This window comes from Ranitomeya variabilis, chromosome 5, assembly GCF_051348905.1.
Source record: "Ranitomeya variabilis isolate aRanVar5 chromosome 5, aRanVar5.hap1, whole genome shotgun sequence".
NCBI classification, from domain to species: domain Eukaryota; kingdom Metazoa; phylum Chordata; class Amphibia; order Anura; family Dendrobatidae; genus Ranitomeya; species Ranitomeya variabilis.
In genome coordinates, this window is record NC_135236.1 from 316406368 (window position 1) to 316428281 (window position 21914).

At 47.2% G+C, this 21914-nt stretch overlaps 1 protein-coding gene across 1 annotated transcript in view; it reads right to left on the reverse strand.

Moving 5' to 3' along the window:
* CDNF (cerebral dopamine neurotrophic factor) overlaps nt 1-21914 on the reverse strand; it is a 95882-nt gene that overhangs the window by 29643 nt on the left and 44325 nt on the right. The window contains exon 2 of the mRNA XM_077264634.1: nt 3697-3824. Within this exon, the coding sequence (XP_077120749.1) occupies nt 3697-3824 (128 nt within the window). The remainder of the gene's footprint in view (nt 1-3696; nt 3825-21914) is intronic.

Genomic DNA, 21914 nt, shown 5'->3' on the forward strand with positions numbered 1-21914 from the left:
AGCGCCAGCGTCAGACTGGAGCACCTTGGGCCCACCAGAGAAAATCACTCTTGGGGCCCACTATGTAGCTACATAGAAATAGATACAAGATCACCAATTGTGCAGTAAAATGCGCTAATATCAGGGTATAATATAAGGTAGTTCACGTCTTAATTATGTAGCAAGGGGTGGGGTAGCCCCTTTCCAGAATATAATTTAGCCCCATCATAAAATATAACGCAGTCCCCTCTCATAGAATATAATGCAGCACCCCACAAAATATAATGCAACCCCCTCAGGTATAACGCAGTCCCCACCATTTAATATTATGTAGCCCCCCTCATATAGTATAATGCAGCCACCACAGAATATAATGTAGTCAACTGAGAGAATGCAGCCCCACCACAGAATATAATGCAGCCCCCCATAGAGTATACTGTAGCCCCCTCACATAGTATGATGTAGCCCCCATAATATAATGCAGTCCCCTGAGAATAATGCAGTCCCCCCACAGAATATAATGTAGCCCCTTCATAAAGTATAATGCAGCCCCTCTCCACCCCATCATTTACCTCATCACCACCTCCATCATTGCCTCCTCCCCCACCACCTCCATCACTGCCCATTCCACCACCTGCATCATTGCCTCCTCCCCCACCAATAATGTCCAATTCATCACCTCCATCATTGCCTCCCCCCACCACCATCATTGCCCATCACCCCCATCATTGCCTCCCCCACCACCATCATTGCCCATCACCTCCATCATTGCCTCCCCCCACCATCATTGCCCATCACCTCCATCATTGTCTCCCCCACCATCATTGCCCATCACCTCCATCATTGCCTCCCCAACCACCATCATTGCCCATCACCTCCATCATTGCCTCCCACCACCACCATTGCCCATCACCTCCATCATTGCCTCCCACCACCACCATTGCCCATCACCTCCATCATTGCCTCCCCCACCACCATCATTGTCCATCACCTCCATCATTGCCTCCCCCACCACCATCATTGCCCATCACCTCCATCATTGCCTCCCCCACCACCATCATTGCCCATCACCTCCATCATTGCCTCCCCCACCACCATCATTGCCCATTGCCTCCATCATTGTCTTCTTTCCCACCATCATTGCCCATCACCTCCATCATTGCCTCCCCACCACCACCATCATTGCCCATCACCTCCATCATTGTCTTCTTTCCAACCATCATTGCCCATCACCTCCATCATTGTCTCCCCCCACCACCATCATTGCCCATCACCTCCATCAATGTCTCCCCCCACCAATATCATTGTCCTTCATCACACACACCACAGCTCACCGCAGCAGCAGCTCATCACACACACACTCTCACACACACACTCTCACACACACACACACACACACTCACACACACACACTCACACACACATGCAGGCATGCAGCACAGCTTACCTCCCTGCAACAGCAGCTCATCACACACACACACTCTCACTCACACACACACTCTCACACACACACACTCGCAGCACAGCTCACCTCCCAGCAGCAGCAGCTCATCACACACACACACTCTCACACTCACTCTCTCACACACACACTCTCACACACTCTCTCACACACACACACTCTCACACACACACACACACAGGCACGCAGCACAGCTTACCTCCCCGCAGCAGCTCATCACACACACACTCTCACTCACACACACACTCTCACACTCTCTCACACACACACACTCACAGCACAGCTCACCTCCCCGCAGCAGCAGCTCATCACACACACACACACACTCTCTTACACACATACACACACACACACGCAGGCACACAGCACAGCTCACCTCCCTGCAGCAGCCTGTCAGGACTCTGAACATTTTTTACCTTTTGTGCATTACTGCCCTTTTCCAAGATGGCGTCTTTGGTCTCATGTGCACTGTGTCTTCCTGCTATAAAACTCCACCCCAACCTTCAGTCTGTGCTAGAGTATTCTGCCTTGCATCCAGCTCCTGACCTCTGATTACTCCCTGGCTATATACCTGCTCCTGTGTGGTGATCCTGCTACTCTGCACTGAGTTCCTGCTGCATACACCAGTGGCAGTAATCCTCCTTCATCTGCTGCTCTTGTTTACTTCCATCTGCATTTGCTGGACATGTAAGCTGTTTCTGCTCTGCAAAAACCTGAGACTATTAACCAGGCCTCCCTGGTTGAGCTAAGATATGATTTGAACTGCCTTATAAGCTTATCTATCTGTGTTTGGACTAAGACAAGGATTTATTCGTGTCAAGTATACTCAAGAATAATTGTGCTTCATAGACTTTCTGCATGATTGCATTTTCCTCTGAAGTTTCCTATAGACTGCTGAGCTGCATTTGATATTTGCACCAAGTGTTGTGGATTTGAGTTTCTCTCTGCACCTGTTTGAATCAACGTGTGATAATATAGACTTTACCACTTATAAAACTGTGTCCTGTAGTTGTCTTGTTCCACGTAAAGAGTCTCCTGAGTTATCCCCTATAATTATTACACAGCCGCTCACCCCAGCAGCCTCTTCCTCTCTGGATTCCTGGAAGCTTTCTGACTGAGACAGCAGCACGCTGGATGTTGACGTCATCCAGCTGGGCTGTCTCAGACAGACAGGAAGCAGGATGCCGGGAGGTGAGCTGCTCTGTGTGTCTGTGTGCCTGCATGTGAGTGTGTGCAGTGCTGTGTGTGTGTGTGCGGTACTTTGTGTGTGTGTGTGTGTGTGTGGTGCGGCTTCACATGCGGACAGTGTTAGCTGCACTCTGCGGCTAATGCTGCCCGCTATTAAAGAGAAATGGTATTCACGCCTCTCCACGCCCATAGGGGCGTGAGGAAGCGTGAATATTCATTTGGCTTTAGCAGCGGGGACAGGATCCTGTCTCCAGCTGCTGCTACTGGCACAGGTTGGGCCCCCTTTACTCATGGGCCCTATAGCCACTTGCAAGGGGCCCCTGGAGCAGTGGGGGCCCTAAGCAGCTGCTGGCCAGTATGCCAGCAGGTGTCAGTGCCTGGGCCCACCGGAGAATCCTCCAGTTCTCCGGTGGGCCAGTCTGAGCCTGGTTAGCGCTATATAAAAAAAATAAAGAAGAATACTGTATTTTTGCAACAATATTTGTTTTTGCCTTCTAATTGGTTTTAATATGTTTGTGTTTTTGTTCACTTTTTTATATTCAGATTGTTTGTCATATTATATGGGTGCTAGTGCTTTAGCACACCATTTTATCTTTTTCTACATTTTGCTTTTTGATGTATGGCCCAGTACCACATCACCTAGGTGGTGTCGGTCTATTCTTCTCTAGATTATCATACGTCATCAATACATGAATTGAACGGTCTCCGGATTATGGAAGATCTACAGCATTCTATTACTTCCAGTGAAACACAGACCGTAATCATTGAATGTTTTAATTGCAATTACTGACAATATTTGACTAAATAATGTTTATTGCTATTATTAATCCATGAAAAATCTGCTTCCTTGTGTCAGTATGACAACCCGTCCATTGTGACGTGATTGAATTTTTCATATAGGTAGTTCTTAGAAATCTTTAGTTTCCATTACCCTATCTTTACAAGGCAGGATACCAGTTTGCATATTCCACTGCTGATCAATGTGTTTTGTATGTGAATTTTGTCACTGGGCCAAGCATGCTTTGAACTCCAGCCTCACAGATAGACGTGTTCATGCTGATTCCTACCAGACGGTTTTCTTTTCCTGTAGAATCTCTGCATGTGTCGATTAATTCTCTCTCTATGGCAGCTGGAGTAAAGTCAATATTTCTTTCGATTAAAGACTGGTAAAATCTGTGCAGATATTCTTTACAGACTGAAGAGAGAAATAAAAGAAATATATGCAATAACAGAATATATTCATAACATGAATGTATTTTCTCTGTATCTTTATTCATAAATTAATTTTTTGAAAAATCTAAATTTTCAGCTGCTTTAGGGAAGCATCACATGCCAGATTATCCTGGCCCATGTATGAACCAGTAGTTCCCCTGACCTGAATTATGCTATATGCGGTTGGTCTGGGCAATCATGGCTCATATACAGACTGTGAAACTAGGATTTGTGAAGGAGACGTTAGGACTCTTTCAGACAAACATATTTTTGGTCTGTGCAATGCCCATGTGCCAAACAAACCAATGCAAGAGAACAAAATAGCTAACACGTTTTTACACATGAATCAATGATCTATATGTATAAAAACTGCATCACAAGCAATACTGATCAGTTTTTCGGATCAGACTCTTCATTAAACTTAAAAAAAAAAAAAGAACAAAAGACACCACCTGAATGACATCCATTTTTAATGGATCCATTGCAATAATATTGGGGATATATTTGTGGATATATTAAAAGGATCATATAAACATCAAAAACCTATACATGGATGGCATACAAATATGAAAAATACCAAACAGAAGATATACACCACATGAAAATTATTGTCAATTTTTTTCTTGATGGTGTAAGGTGCCAGGAGTTACATGATAATTACGATGCCGTCTTGAGAATCCCAAATGAGTAACATTGTTACATTTGGTGCTAGAAGTGCGGGAAGCGTTCCTATGGAACATGTGTGACTGCTACAGAAATACTGCATGTTGTAGGTGAAGGCAGCTATAAGCCAGGGAGAATAGAAAAGCTGATTAAACACCTGTTGAAAGCCCAGGAGCAGCAGCAACAGCTGCAGCAGCAACAGCTACAGCAGCAACAGTTAGCACAACAGGAGACAAGTAAGCTGCTTATGCAACAGCTCGAGCAGCAACAGCAGCAGAAGATTGAATCACTCAAACAGGTGATTTGTGGCACGGCGGCAGCTTTGAATTCAAGGTCAGTTGATAATTTTTTATCTGGAAGGTGGTGAGGAGAGCCTTGCAGAAAATGATCCCGGGTGACGATATAGAGGCCTTTTTTTAAAGTGTCACCTATAGGAAGAAACTCCCGCAAGAGCAGTGGGCTGAAGTACTGTTGCCATACTTAACGGGGGAGCCACAAAAGGCCTACTATGATTTAACCTTAGAGGAAACCAAAGAATATGCTAAATTGAAACCCGAAATGATGGCGCACTTGGGGGTGACAGTCTGTCGGGGCACAATAAGTCCACCTCTGGGCATATCACCATGACATACCCCCCTCGCTCTCAAATGTTTGATCTGTTGCACCTTGTCCAAACATGGTTGCAGCTAGATTCCTCTACCCTATCGTAGATGGTAGAGCAAGTTGTAACGGTCCAGTTTTTGCACTCCCTTTTGAACCCGATGCTGACTTGGGAAGCTCAGGGAGTTTCCTGTAATGCCAATGGACTTGGTTGGACTTGTTGAGAGGTATCAGGGGTCGATGGTTCCTTGGGGAGGCAACCCACGCCATACTGACATTCCCATCAGGAGGCTAAAAAGAGGGGTGGGGCGTCCAAAGTCCAAGGGAGTGGCACAAGTCATGCTGAGGGTCTCATCAGGGATAGTAATTGCTGGATGTGTCACGACCCAGGTCATATAGCTGCCCATTGTCCTCTGACCACTGAGCAAAAGAAATGTAGCATGGGATGCTGGTGTTCTTTCTATGCTAATTCAGCTTGCAAAGTGGACTGTCCTCTGGGCGTGGGGCCCCAAGCTTGTCCAGTAAAAGCTAGTGGTCTGCAAATAAGTGCACTACTAGATTCAGAGTTTGGTGACCCTTGTGAGGGCCACACGCTCAAATTGAGCCCTGAGAAGAAGGTGGGCATCTGCTGCATTCAAGGGAATGCTAAAGACTATCTGGTGGCCAGAAGGTCGTTGAGACAGCCCGAGGTACTTAGTCCCATGAGGGCGATGTGGTCCTGGATTTATTGCATCCAATTATCATAGGTGAGGACTTTTTGCTGTTTTGGGACTTATGGAGTTGTGGAGACCTTGATTGCTCGGGTAAGAAACAGGTTGGCCCTAAAGAAGCCTGATAGGTTTCCCTTCTGTGTAATGGTAGGGGATGAGGAGGTAGTATCCCCGGATGCCGATGTTCCTGAGATAGGGGAGACCAGTGTAAATTTTGAGTCCATCCACCATAGAGACCTAACTGTAAAAGCAGCATTCAATAAGGTAACCATTATAAACAGCATAATGGTATAGCACAGAAGCCGAGGGCTGACACCAGATTTTCTTATTTCATGTTGAGTGTGTACTTATTGTATTGGGTTACTAAGGTGAGGAGAAGATAGTAGAACAATTGTTAGTACACAATTGTTAGTACCAGGACCCTATAGCTGAAGGGTGTTGGACATGGCCCATTCACATGTCTTGGGTGGCCATCTGGGGTGAACAAAACTCAAGAACGGGTCATGCTGTAGTTCTATTGGCAAGTAGGGTTGAGCGACTTTCATTTTTTTAAGATCGAGTAGGGTTTTGGGAAACCCGATTTTGTCCAGAGTCGAGTCGAGTGCAGTCGGCCGATTATCGCTAAAAGTCGGGGATCGACCGAAACACGAAACCCAATGCAAGTCAATGGGGAAGCATAGTCGGCAGTGAGTGGAGGCCAGGAAAACACCTACAGTGCCCATTTTAATGCCAAAAACATCCATTCTTGTTTCTGAAGCTTGCCAATCTTAATTAACTGTATAATAATAGTTGGGCATAAGGAATTGGGGGAAAGTTGTGGGGGGAGTAGGGCTGGCTCAAGTTTTTCGTGGGCCCAGGAAATGCGGACTACGTCACGGCGGTGTTGCAGGGAAAGGTAAGTATTTAAAAGTTGCAAGTGCTGTGATCCTGAGCAAGCAGGGGGGGCCCACTCGTTCGCATTGCCACTGGCACAGGGCCCCTCAAAGTACGGCGGTGTGTTTGCATGGCGGGGGCGCCTCCCACCAGCAGCGACACTTTTGCGTACTCTGAGGGGCCCTGTGCCAGTGACGTCGCCAACGAGTATGCCCCCCCACCTGATGAAGGAACCTGCACTTTCATCTGCACCTTCCTCTTTGTCCCTGTGTAAGGTGGTATAACATGCGGGAAGGGGAACCTTACTTTCAGCAGGGTCAGATTCTGGCTGTGTAGAGTACAAGGGGAATGTAGTGGTCTAGGTCAATGTACCAGCAGACTCATTTAGCAGTGGCTGGGCAATGGGCAGGATGAGGAGGAAACAGATATAGGGCCAAAGAATAAAGTAGGCTACATGCAGTTCAAAATTGGTAACAGGACTAAACAGGCGGCATTGCTTTGTTCAGTGGAGTAGCAAACCCAAGAGCAGCAGACACTGTTTCAAGGGCCTAACCACACTAGTAGGCCAAATGCAGTTTAATATCTGATAGTATAGGGCGAAAGCCAGAATGTGGAAGCTCAGCTTTGTTCAGTTGAGGACAACACCAGGGAGGGGCAGACACCTTTAGTAGGCCGGAAAAGCCTATTGCATTTTTTAAAATGGTAATTTGGAGCAGAAGGTTGAAGCTCAGCTTTATTTAGTTGAGGGCAACACCAGGGAGGGGCAGAAGCCGTTAGTAGGCCCTAACCACCATTTTTTTTTTTTTTAAAACCACTTAATGAGAGCCGGAAGGTTGAAGCTCAGCTTTATTTAGTTGAGGACAACACCAGGGAGGGGCAGAAGCCGTTAGTAGGCCCTAACCACCATTTTTTTTTTAAAACCACATAATGAGAGCCGGAAGGTTGAAGCTCAGCTTTATTTAGTTGAGGACAACACCAGGGAGGGGCAGAAGCCGTTAGTAGGCCCTAACCACCATTTTTTTTTTAAAACCACTTAATGAGAGCCGGAAGGTTGAAGCTCAGCTTTATTTAGTTGAGGACAACACCAGGGAGGGGCAGAAGCCGTTAGTAGGCCCTAACCACCATTTTTTTTTTTTTTAAAACCACATAATGAGAGCCGGAAGGTTGAAGCTCAGCTTTATTTAGTTGAGGACAACACCAGGGAGGGGCAGAAGCCGTTAGTAGGCCCTAACCACCATTTTTTTTTTAAAACCACTTAATGAGAGCCGGAAGGTTGAAGCTCAGCTTTATTTAGTTGAGGACAACACCAGGGAGGGGCAGAAGCCGTTAGTAGGCCCTAACCACCATTTTTTTTTTTTAAACCACATAATGAGAGCCGGAAGGTTGAAGCTCAGCTTTATTTAGTTGAGGACAACACCAGGGAGGGGCAGAAGCCGTTAGTAGGCCCTAACCACCAATTTTTTTTTTTTTAAAACCACTTAATGAGAGCCGGAAGGTTGAAGCTCAGCTTTATTTAGTTGAGGACAACACCAGGGAGGGGCAGAAGCCGTTAGTAGGCCCTAACCACCATTTTTTTTTAAAAACCACTTAATGAGAGCCGGAAGGTTGAAGCTCAGCTTTATTTAGTTGAGGACAACACCAGGGAGGGGCAGAAGCCGTTAGTAGGCCCTAACCACCATTTTTTTTTTAAAACCACTTAATGAGAGCCGGAAGGTTGAAGCTCAGCTTTATTTAGTTGAGGACAACACCAGGGAGGGGCAGAAGCCGTTAGTAGGCCCTAACCACCATTTTTTTTTTTTAAACCACATAATGAGAGCCGGAAGGTTGAAGCTCAGCTTTATTTAGTTGAGGACAACACCAGGGAGGGGCAGAAGCCGTTAGTAGGCCCTAACCACCAATTTTTTTTTTTTAAAAACCACTTAATGAGAGCCGGAAGGTTGAAGCTCAGCTTTATTTAGTTGAGGACAACACCAGGGAGGGGCAGAAGCCGTTAGTAGGCCCTAACCAAAGTTGAAGGCCAAATGCAGTTTAATTTCTGATACTATAGGCCGAAAGCCAGAAGGTGGAAGTTCCGATTTAGACAGTGGAGGACAATTTGAATTAGGGACTGCAGACAGACTTAGTAGGCTGTCCCCTGTGGACCATGCATCCACCACATTAACCCATTGCGCCGTAATGGACACGTAATCTTCCGTGGCCATGCCTACAGGTCCATGCGTCTGTTGTCAGGTGCACCTTTGTACTCACAGATTGCCAGAGTGCATGGACAATGCGGTCTTCTACATGCTGGTGGAGGGTTGGGATGGCTTTTCTCGCAAAAGAAGTGTCGACTGGTTAGCTTGTAGCGTGGTACAGCGTAGTCCATCATGGCCTTATTAATAGTAAATAAAATATATAACTAGGCTCTATGAACTTTTAAATAGGTTCCAGGGGTACACGGGCAGCATTGGTGTGGTCAGTGGAGGAGTATTGCAAGTAGGGGCTGCAGACAGGCTATCAAAGGCCTAAAATAACAAACAGTAGGCAGTCATGGCAGTTTTACATCGGTTACATGGATACACAGGCAGGCACTCCAGGCAGCATTGTGCTCAGTGGAGGAGTATTGCAAGTAGGGGCCGCAGACAGGCTATCAAAGGCCTAAAATAACAAACAGTAGGCAGTCATGGCAGTTTTACATCGGTTACATGGATACACAGGCAGGCACTCCAGGCAGCATTGTGGTCAGTGGAGGAGTATTGCAAGTAGGGGCCGCAGACAGGCTATCAAAGGCCTAAAATAACAAACAGTAGGCAGTCATGGCAGTTTTACATCGGTTACATGGATACACAGGCAGCTAGGTGGTGAGTGGAGGAGTATTTAAAGTAAGGACCGCAGACAGGCTATCAAAGGCCTAACATAACAAACAATAGGCTCATGGCAGTTTTACAGCGGTTACATGGATACACGGGCAGGCAGCTTGGTGGTGAGTGGAGGAGTATTTAAAGTATGGACCGCAGACAGGCTTCGAAGGCCTAACACAATAAAATGGGCTGGCTGTAGGCACTTTAAAATTGGTTCCAGGGGTACACGGGCAGCAGTGGTCTGGTCAGTGGAGGACTAGTGGAAGTATGGACCGCAGACAGGCTTCGAAGGCCTAACACAATAAAATGGGCTGGCTGTAGGCACTTTAAAATTGGTTCCAGGGGTACACGGGCAGCAGTGGTCTGGTCAGTGGAGGCCTAGTGGAAGTATGGACCGCAGACAGGCTTCGAAGGCCTAACACAATAAAATGGGCTGGCTGTAGGCACTTTAAAATTGGTTCCAGGGGTACACGGGCAGCAGTGGTCTGGTCAGTGGAGGCCTAGTGGAAGGAGGGACCGCAGACAGGCTTCGAAGGCCTAACACAATAAAATGGGCTGGCTGTAGGCACTTTAAAATTGGTTCCAGGGGTACACGGGCAGCAGTGGTCTGGTCAGTGGAGGCCTAGTGGAAGGAGGGACCGCAGACAGGCTTCGAAGGCCTAACACAATAAAATGGGCTGGCTGTAGGCACTTTAAAATTGGTTCCAGGGGTACACGGGCAGCAGTGGTCTGGTCAGTGGAGGCCTAGTGGAAGTATGGACCGCAGACAGGCTTCGAAGGCCTAACACAATAAAATGGGCTGGCTGTAGGCACTTTAAAATTGGTTCCAGGGGTACACGGGCAGCAGTGGTCTGGTCAGTGGAGGACTAGTGGAAGGAGGGAGCGCAGAAAGGCTTCAAAGGCCTAAAATAACAAACAATAGGCTCATGGCAGTTTTACAGCGGTTACATGGATACACGGGCAGGCAGCTTGGTGGTCAGTGGAGGAGTAGGGACCGCAGACAGGCTATCAAAGGCCTAAAATAACAAACAATAGGCTCATGGCAGTTTTACAGCGGTTACATGGATACACGGGCAGGCAGCTTGGTGCTGAGTGGAGGAGTAGTGCAAGGAGTGTCTGTCCCAGTACTCCCAAAATATAAATAGATGTTAATGTCTCGCAAAACAACCAAAACAAAAAAAAAGATGGCATACTTAGGTACAGGGGTGGGCTCATCTGCTGTGTTTCTGACATAGTAATTTGGCAGTAACTATTTAATGGTGCCAATATAGGACACAGACACAGACTACTTTAAGTTGCATCATAGATGTCTACAAATTTGTATTGTCAGTGCCAGACATTGAATGATGTCAGCGAATAGACTAAAGATTGGTGGAGCTGTGCGACATAATTTTGCACGTAGTACAGCCCAGTTTGAGCTGGGGTAGGGGGGAACTCTCTTGAGGCCGGCGGGACCGCCCCAGGGCCACTCATGTTACAACGGTGTGTCTGACGTTGGGTGCGCACCACCACCGCCAGAGACACTACATTGTACTATGAGGGACCCAGTAGCAATGCCGTCAACCAAAAGCGAGCACACCCACCTCTTCAGACAAACAGCAGTCTCACGGGTGCTTGCGCCAAGTCGCGATACCACGGCCCCGTGTGGGGAGTTTGGCCATTTAGGGAGGTGTAAACATGTCGTATGCTGTACAATCTGCAGCAGCAAATTAGACATTAGAAAAGTAATTCACAGGCAAGAGCTTTTCATAGGAAAGCTAGGTGTCGGCCGGGCAAGGTGGGGCAAAAGATTTTGAAATCCAGTTGTGGTTCATTTTAATGAATGTTAGATCGTCAACATTTTGGGTAGCCAGACGAGTCCTTTTTTCGGTTAATATTGACCCTGCAGCACTGAATACTCTTTCTGATAGGACACTTGCTGCCGGGCAAGCAAGCTCCTGCAATGCATATTCTGCCAATTCTGGCCAGGTGTCTAATTTGGAGGCCCAGTAATCAAATGGGAATGACGGTTGAGGGAGAACATCGATAAGGGATGAAAAATAGTTAGTAACCATACTGGACAAATGTTGTCTCCTGTCACTTTCAATTGATGCAGCAGTACCTGTCCTGTCTGCGGTCATAGCAAAATCACTCCACAACCTGGTCAGAAAACCCCTCTGTCCAACGCCACTTCTGATGTGTGCACCCCTAACACTCCTAGTCTGCTGCCCCCTGGAGCTCGTGTGAGAACGATCACGTGCGCTGTGTGCTGGGAATGCCTGAAGCAAACGGTCAACAAGAGTTGATTGTTTGGTTGCTAATATTAGTTCCAAGTTCTCATGTGGCATAACATTTTGCAATTTGCCTTTATAGCGTGGATCAAGGAGGCAGGCCAACCAGTAATCGTCATCGTTCATCATTTTCGTAATGCGTGTGTCCCTTTGTAGGATACGTAAGGCATAATCCGCCATGTGGGCCAAAGTTCCACTTGTCAAATCTCCGGTTGTGATTGGTTGAGGGGCAGTTGCAGGCAAATCTACGTCACTTGTGTCCCTCAAAAAACCAGAACCCGGCCGTGACACGCAACCAATTTCCTGTGCCCCCGTGAAAGTTTCCGCATTAAAAATATACTCATCCCCATCATCCTCCTCGTCCTCCACCTCCTCTTCGCCCGCTACCTCGTCCTGTACACTGCCCTGACCAGACAATGGCTGACTGTCATCAAGGCTTCCCTCTTCCTCTGGTGCAGACGCCTGCTCCTTTATGTGCGTCAAACTTTGCATCAGCAGACGCATTAGGGGGATGCTCATGCTTATTACGGCGTTGTCTGCACTAACCAGCCGTGTGCATTCCTCAAAACACTGAAGGACTTGACACATGTCTTGTATCTTCGACCACTGCACACCTGACAACTCCATGTCTGCCATCCTACTGCCTGCCCGTGTATCCTCCCACAAATAAATAACAGCACGCCTCTGTTCGCACAGTCTCTGAAGCATGTGCAGTGTTGAGTTCCACCTTGTTGCAACGTCTATGATTAGGCGATGCTGGGGAAGGTTCAAAGACCGCTGATAGGTCTGCATACGGCTGGCGTGTACAGGCGAACGTCGGATATGTGAGCAAAGTGCACGCACTTTGAGGAGCAGGTCGGAGAACCCAGGATAAGTTTTCAATAAGCACTGCACCACCAGGTTTAAGGTGTGAGCCAGGCAAGGAATGTGTTTCAGTTGGGAAAGGGAGATGGCAGCCATGAAATTCCTTCCGTTATCACTCACTACCTTGCCTGCCTCAAGATCTACTGTGCCCAGCCACGACTGCGTTTCTTGTTGCAAGAACTCGGACAGAACTTCCGCGGTGTGTCTGTTGTCGCCCAAACACTTCATAGCCAATACAGCCTGCTGACGCTTGGCAGTAGCTGGCCCATAATGGGACAACTGGTGTGCAACAGTGTCATCTGCCGATGGAGTGGTTGGCCGACTGCGTTCTGTGGAAGAGCTGTAGCTTCTGCAGGAGGACGAGGAGGAGGAGGAGGGGGTGCGAACGCCTACAGCCAACTGTTTCCTAGACCGTGGGCTAGGCACAACTGTCCCTAAATTGATGTCGCCTGTGGACCCTGCATCCACCACATTCACCCAGTGTGCCGTGATGGACACATAACGTCCCTGGCCATGCCTACTGGTCCATGCATCTGTAGTCAGGTGCACCTTTGTACTCACAGATTGCCTGAGTGCATGGACGATGCGCTGTTTAACATGCTGGTGCAGGGCTGGGATGGCTTTTCTGGAAAAAAAGTGTCGACTGGGTAGCTCGTATCGTGGTTCAGCGTACTCCATCAGGGCTTTGAAAGCTTCGCTTTCAACTAACCGGTAGGGCATCATCTCTAACGAGATTAGTCTAGCTATGTGGGCGTTAAAACCCTGTGTACGCGGATGCGAGGATAAGTACTTCCTTTTTCTAACCAGAGTCTCATGTAGGGTGAGCTGGACTGGAGAGCTGTAGATCGTGGAACTTTCGGGTGTGCCGGTGGACATGGCAGACTGAGAGACGGTTGGAGACGGTATTGTTTCCGCCGGTGCCCTACATGCAATATTTCCTCCTACAAAACTGGTGATTCCCTGACCCTGACTGCTTTTGGCTGGCAAAGAAACCTGCACAGATACTGCCGGTGGTGCGGAAAATGGTGGCCTTACAGTGACGGAAGGGATGTTGCGTTGCTGACTAGCTTCATTGGCCGAGGGTGCTACAACCTTGAGGGACGTTTGGTAGTTAGTCCAGGCTTGAGAATGCATGGTGGTTAAGTGTCTATGCATGCAACTAGTATTTAGACTTTTCAGATTCTGACCTCTGCTTAAGCTAGTTGAACATTTTTGACAGATGACTTTGCGCTGATCAGTTGGATGTTGTTTAAAAAAATGCCAGACTGCACTCTTCCTAGACTCTGATCCCTTTTCAGGGATTGCAGACTGAGCTTTAACCGGATGGCAACGCTGTGCTCCAACAGGTTTTGGCTTTGACACGCGTTTTGGTCCAGATACGGGCCCGGCAGATGGAACCTGTTGCGATGTTGATGCCTGCTGCGGCCCCTCCTCCACCTCCGCTTCTGAACTACTGCCGCCTGCACCCTGTTCCCCCAATGGCTGCCAATCGGGGTCAATAACTGGGTCATCTATTACCTCCTCTTCGAGCTCGTGTGCAACTTCGTCTGTGTCACTGTGTCGGTCGGTGGTATAGCGTTCGTGGCGGGGCAACATAGTCTCATCAGGGTCTGATTGTGGATCTGTACCCTGAGAGGGCAATGTGGTGGTCTGAGTCAAAGGAGCAGCATAGTACTCTGGCTGTGGCTGTGCATCAGTGCACTCCATGTCAGAATATACTTGTAATGGGCATGGCCTGTTAAATGTTTCACTTTCTAAGCCAGGGACGGTATGTGTAAAGAGCTCCATGGAGTGACCCGTTGTGTCGCCTGCTGCATCCTTCTCTCTTGTTGTAGTTTTTGCTGAGGAGGACAAGGAAGCGACTTGTCCCTGACCGTGAACATCCACAAGCGACGCGCTGCTTTTACATTTACCAGTTTCGGAAGAGGAGGCAAAAGAGCTAGAGGCTGAGTCTGCAATGTAAGCCAAAACTTGCTGTTGCTGCTCCGCCTTTAAAAGCGGTTTTCCTACTCCCAGAAAAGAGAGCGTTCGAGGCCTTGTGTAGCCTGACGACGAAACTGGCTCCACAGCTCCAGACTTAGGTGGAATATTTTTATCCCCACGACCACCTGATGCTCCACTACCACTACCATCATTACCAGCTGACAATGAACGCCCACGACGACCTCTTGCACCAGACTTCCTCATTGTTTTAAAATCTTAACCAAAGTAACTTTATTTGTTGCTATCAAACAACTTACACGGTGAGCTATAACTTCAGTATGATTTCAATATCCCTTAACAGGTTGGTGAGACCACAAGGAAAATCAGGCACAATGTTACACACTCTGTTTTCTGTGGCACAAAATCACAGAGATGACACACACGCAGGACTGTCACTCAAGCACTAATGTCAATATTAATCTCCCACCTAATTTATTTATTTTTTTTTCTCAGGGAGACTTTAGAAACCAAATAATATTAAAAAAAAAAAAAAAAGGCTTTCTATGGCCCACAATTAGAGAGAGAGAGGTGGCACAACCAGGAGTCAAGACTGGCACACAAGCTGAAAGGGCAATATTACTCTCCCACTGTTTTTTTAGGTTTTTTTTTTTTTTTCAGGGAGAATTAGAAACCAAATAATATTAAAAAAAAAAAAAATAGGCTTTCTATGGCCCACTGAATGAAAGGGAGAGAGGTGGCACACCCAGGAGTCAAGACTGGCACACAAGCTGAAAGGGCAATATTACTCTCCCACTGTTTTTTTATGTATTTTTTGTTTTTTTCAGGGAGACTTTAGAAACCCAATAATATTTAAAAAAAAAAATAAATAGGCTTTCTATGGCCCACTGAATGAGAGGGAGAGAGGTGGCACACCCAGGAGTCAAGACTGGCACACAAGCTGAAAGGGCAATATTACTCTCCCACTGTTTTTTTAGGTTTTTTTTTTTTTTCAGGGAGACTTTTGAAACCAAATAATATTAAAAAAAAAAAAAAAAAAAAAAAATATAGGCTTGCTATAGCCCACTGAATGATAGCGCACACACAGCAGTGGCACACAAGCCCTGACTGAGGCCAATATTTTTCTCCCACTGATTGATGTAGTGTTTCTGTGTTGAGGTAGATTTTAGAACACAAATCACGGAAAAAATAAATAGGCTTTCTATGGCCCACTCAGTGAGAGATGGCACACACAGGGATGGCACTGTAGCAGAAATGCCAATCTTAATCTCCCACAAAAAAAAAAAAAAACAAAAAAAAAACTGTCCTACAATTACTATCTCCCTGCAGTAATGTAAGCCAGGTATGGCAGGCAGCAATAGGAGTGGACTGATGCACAAATTAAATAAAAAGTGTGGACAAACAAAAAAGATAGCTGTGCAGAAAGGAAGGAACAAGAGGATATGTGCTTTGAAAAAAGCAGTTGGTTTCCACAGTGGCGTACACACAGCAATACAGCTATCACGGAGCCTTCTAGGGCAGCCCAATGAGCTACAGCGCTGAGGGGAAAAAAAAAAAAAAATAGCTTCCACTGTTCCTGCACACCGAAGGTGGTGTTGGACAGTGGAAATCGCTGCAGCACAAGCGGTTTGGTGGTTAGTGGACCCTGCCTAACGCTCTCCCTGCTTCTGACGAAGCGGCAGCAACCTGTCCCTAAGCTCAGATCAGCAGCAGTAAGATGGCGGTCGGCGGGAACGCCCCTTTATAGCCCCTGTGACGCCGCAGACAGCAAGCCAATCACTGCAATGCCCTTCTCTAAGATGGTGGGGACCAGGATCTATGTCATCACGCTGCCCACACTCTGCGTTCACCTTCATTGGCTGAGAAATGGCGCTTTTCGCGTCATTGAAACGCGACTTTGGCGCGAAAGTCGCGTACCGCATGGCCGACAAGCACAGGGGTCGGATCGGGTTTCATGAGACGCCGACTTAGCCAAAAGTCGGCGACTTTTGAAAATGATCGACCCGTTTCGCTCAACCCTATTGGCAAGTCCTGCCCCCCCCCCCCCAGTTGACCGCTCCAACCTCTCACTTCTGAAATCCACTTGTGCCACTATCCATTAATAAATGACAAGAATGCTAAGACCACAAAAAACAAAAAGACAGCGCCATGTTGTTGTTTGTTGTTTGTTTTTTGTGGTCTTGGTACTGTCTGGGATGGGCTCCCTGGTTGTGGACGTTCGCCCTTGTGTCCGCTGAGACCTTCAATCTATATATAAAAGGGTGCGGTTTTGACTTTCTTTTGTTATGACAAGAATGCTAGTCCTGAGGAGGTTTTCAAAGTGATTTTTTATGGGTTTTTTTCCCAATGCTTTTGTGCAGCCTTTTTCACTTCAATATTAGGTTTTGTTTGCATTTGACAAGGAAGCTGCATAAAAGAAATTACATGTTTTTTTGTACCGTGCTTTTCAGAAACTTGTGAAAAAAAATCTTACTGTATGATCAGCAATAGGATGTGGCTTTGAGGGGATTCTCTGTGTGAACATACCCTTAGATGTTACATTGCCATTTCCTCAAGATTCAACCAATCACTGTGGGTCTGAGTTTTGTAATCACTGGTAATCCGATTTTGTCGAGAGGGGAAAATCAGTGTGTCTGCCCATTTTTCATGAAATTGTAAGGCCAATCATATAATACATAATCGATCTGGGTGGACTCAATTTTAAGACACTCTTTGCAGTTATGTTCTCATTTTAATCAAGGGGAAGGTGTGGCGCCCCAGGGTCCTGGTCGTCACAGTAGCATTGCTTTCCTCACGGGGAGAGTGATGTTACGCTTGAAGGCAAGAAGGGATAACTGTAACCAGGTACCACAAGCATGCAACACATTCACACTCCAGGCCACCAGGGGGAGCTTTTGATCCTATTTACTAGGTGACTCCCTATATATATTGTGGTGCGGTGACCCACGTTACAGAGAGGGGGTGCTGTGTGTGTGCTTCAAGATGCGCTTGGAGGCATAAATGTGATGAGACTAAGTCCGGAGAGGATGACTTGATGTAGCGGTAGGGGTAGTTGCTGCTTGCTAGAAAAGTTCTGCACTTTAATAAAGAAAATGTTTGTTTTGCACTCTGAAGCCTTAAGATAGTATACCCGTAGTGGGTAATAGCATTTCATAGTTATTATACTGTTCTCTATTGTTAAAAGTATGCGTACCATGTAAATAAGTTCTTGCAACGTTCAAGTGTTCTCACCTCCCATAAAGGGAAGCTCTAGTTTATATAATATTAACTTGTTCTACATGTTTCATTGCATTTCAAAAATTGTATGTCTTTTGCTAAAACATTGGTGTTCTTTTCCCAGTCTAGGAGTACTGGATTTAATGGGGGGGGGGAGTCACAGTAGCACTGCTTTCCTCACGGGGAGAGTGATGTTACGCTTGAAGGCAAGAAGGGACAACTGCAACCAGGTACCACAAGCATGCAACACATTCACACTCCAGGCCACCAGGGGGAGCTTTTGATCCTATTTACTAGGTAACTCCCCAAATATATATATCTGGTAGTCTGTAGGGAAAGTCAGTCAGTTCTTGCCAGGAAACAGACTGGATGAGTCTGAGGCAGAAGAAGGTTTATGGAGCTGTGTAGCCACAGTGCAGCAGTTCCTGGAAAGAGACATTCAGAAAGCTGAATACATTGCAGTGAACATGCAGGAGAGCAAAGCACAGGAGAGGATACCAGGGGGAGACCAGCCCCAAGCAGGCTGCCTCCTTCTGAGGCACAGTGACCGGTAGCCAGAACACCGAGGATTGTAAGGCTCTCCACGACTTACATCAGAGACCGGCAGAACAACTGAACTCCACATTCCCTGTCCGCCTTAGTACCCAGGAGGAACGGTGACACCCTTAGAGGCTGGGGCGTACTAGAGTCCCTATAAACTGCCTCAAGTCACCAGTCATACGGGTCGTGTGACCCCTGGGTAAGGGGACTCCTAACTTGTCTTCAAGCTAGCCGGACCCTGCCTGCCTTGTGATCTGGTGCCCTGGACTGTGGCTGCCTGAAGTCTTCAGTAAACAAGGTATAGAGACTGCAAACCTGCGTCCTCGTTCTTTACTGCGCCATTCACCATCTTCCATCTACACACCAGGAGCCCTGAGGATATACTTCACCTGTGGGAAGGTATACCATCTAGCTGCCATAACATCACCCCAGAGGACCCCTGTTATGATCCTTAGTGGTTGAGGATCACGAATTACTCCAGCTAAGTAACAAACATAGGACAAGCTCTAGGGAGGTGGCAAACTGGACTGACCGCAAATCTGAACCTATCCAAACACACTAGAAGTAGCCGGTGAACGTGCCTAAAAATCCTAGACGTCTCGAGCCAGCCTGAGGAACTAACTACCCCTAGAGAGAAAGAAAGACCTCTCTTGCCTCCAGAGAAACAATCCCCAAAGATATAGAAGCCCCCAACAAATAATAACGGTGAGGTAAGAGGAAGGCACATACACAGGGGTGAAAACAGATTCAGCAAATGAGGCCCACTAATACTAGATAGCAGAAAATAGTAAAGGGGTCTGTGCGGTCAGTAAAAAACCCTTACAAAATATCCACACTGAGATTTCAAGAACCCCCGCACCAACTAACGGTGTGGGGGGAGAAACTCAGTCCCCTAGAGCAACCAGCAAGCGAGGAGATCACATCTTAGCAAGCTGGACAAGAAACATGATGAATGCTGATAATCAAAAAATGAACGGACAAAAACTTAGCTTGTCTTGGAGAGGCTGGGAGCAAGGTAATCACAAGGAATCTGAAGAGCACTGAATACATTGATAGCAGGCAAGGAACTGAGTATCCAGGTGAGCTAAATAGGAAACCAACCAAGGATAACGAACCAGCTGATGCAGCCAACCTGCAGAAAGACAACACTACACAGTACCGCTTGTGACCACTAGAGGGAGGCTAAAAATAGAGTTCACAACAGTACCCCCCCCTTGAGGAGGGGTCACCGAACCCTCATCAAGACCCCCAGGGCGATCAGGATGAGCCGCGTGGAAGGCACGAACCATATCGGCCGCATGAACATCAGAGGCGACAACCCAGGAATTATCCTCCTGACCATAGCCCTTCCACTTCACCAAATACTGAAGCCTCCGTCTAGAGATATGAGAATCCAAAATCTTCTCCACCACGTACTCCAATTCTCCCTCGACCAGCACCGGAGCAGGAGGCTCAACAGAAGGAACCACAGGTACCACATACCTCCGCAACAAAGACCTATGGAACACATTATGAATGGCAAACGATGCTGGGAGATCCAAATGAAAAGACACCGGGTTAAGGATTTCCAAGATCTTATAAGGACCGATGAAACGAGGCTTAAATTTAGGAGAGGAGACCTTCATAGGAACATACCGAGAAGACAGCCACACCAAATCCCCAACACGAAGTCGGGGACCCACACCGCGGCGGCGGTTGGCAAAGCGCTGAGCCTTCTCCTGTGACAACCTCAAATTGTCCACCACATGGTTCCAAATCTGCTGCAACCTATCCACCACAGAATCCACCCCAGGACAGTCAGAAGACTCAACCTGACCCGAGGAAAAACGAGGATGGAAACCAGAATTGCAGAAAAAAGGCGAAACCAAAGTAGCAGAACTAGCCCGATTATTAAGGGCAAACTCGGCCAATGGCAAAAAAGTCACCCAATCATCCTGATCAGCAGAAACAAAACATCTCAAATAAGTTTCCAACGTCTGATTAGTTCGCTCGGTTTGGCCGTTAGTCTGAGGATGGAAGGCCGACGAAAAAGATAAATCAATGCCCATCTTAGCACAAAAAGTCCGCCATAACCTGGACACAAACTGGGATCCTCTATCAGACACAATATTTTCAGGAATGCCATGCAAGCGAACCACATTCTGAAAAACAGAGGAACCAAATCGGAGGAGGAAGGCAACTTAGGCAAGGGCACCAAATGGACCATCTTGGAAAAACGATCACACACCACCCAGATGACAGACATTTTCTGAGATACTGGAAGATCCGAAATAAAATCCATGGAAATGTGCTTCCAAGGTCTTTTCGGGACAGGCAAAGGCAAAAGCAAACCGCTGGCACGAGAACAGCAAGGCTTAGCCCGAGCACAAATCCCACAAGACTGCACAAAGGAACGCACATCCCGCGACAAGGAAGGCCACCAGAAGGACCTAGCCACCAAATCTCTGGTACCAAAAATCCCAGGATGACCCGCCAACACCGAAGAATGAACCTCGGAAATAACTCTGCTGGTCCATCTATCCGGGACAAACAGTCTCTCTGGTGGACAACGGTCAGGTCTATCCGCCTGAAATTTCTGCAGCACTCGTCGCAAATCTGGGGAATTGGCAGACAAAATCACTCCCTCTCTGAGAATACCAGCCGGCTCAGAAACTCCCGGAGAGTCAGGCACAAAACTCCTAGAAAGTGCATCAGCCTTCACGTTCTTCGAACCAGGCAGGTATGAGACCACGAAGTTGAAACGGGAGAAAAACAGCGACCAACGAGCCTGTCTAGGATTCAGGCGCTTGGCAGATTCGAGGTAAATCAGGTTTTTGTGATCAGTCAAGACCACCACACGATGTTTAGCTCCTTCGAGCCAATGTCGCCACTCCTCAAATGCCCACTTCATAGCCAACAACTCCCGATTACCAACATCATAATTCCGCTCGGCAGGCGAAAACTTTCTTGAAAAGAAAGCACATGGCTTCATCACAGAGCCATCAGAGCTTCTCTGCGACAAAACAGCCCCTGCTCCAATCTCAGAAGCATCAACCTCGACCTGGAAGGGGAGAGAGACATCTGGTTGACATAAGACTGGAGCTGAAGAAAACCGGTGCTTCAGTTCCCGAAAGGCCTCCACGGCCGCAGGAGACCAATTAGTTTCATCAGAACCCTTCTTGGTCAAATCCGTGAAAGGTTTAACCACGCTAGAAAAATTAGCGATGAAACGACGGTAAAAATTAGCGAAACCCAAGAACTTCTGAAGACTCTTAACAGACGTGGGCTGAGTCCAGTCATGAATAGCCTGGACCTTGACTGGGTCCATCTCCACAGTAGAAGGAGAAAAAATAAAACCCAAAAAGGAGACCTTCTGTACTCCGAAGAGGCATTTTGAGCCCTTCACAAATAAAGCATTAGCACGCAGGACCTGAAACACCATCCTGACCTGCTTCACATGGGACTCCCAATCATCAGAAAAGACCAAAATGTCATCCAGATAAACAATCATGGAAGATGTCATGCACGAAGGACTGAAACACAGAAGGAGCATTAGAGAGTCCAAAAGGCATCACTA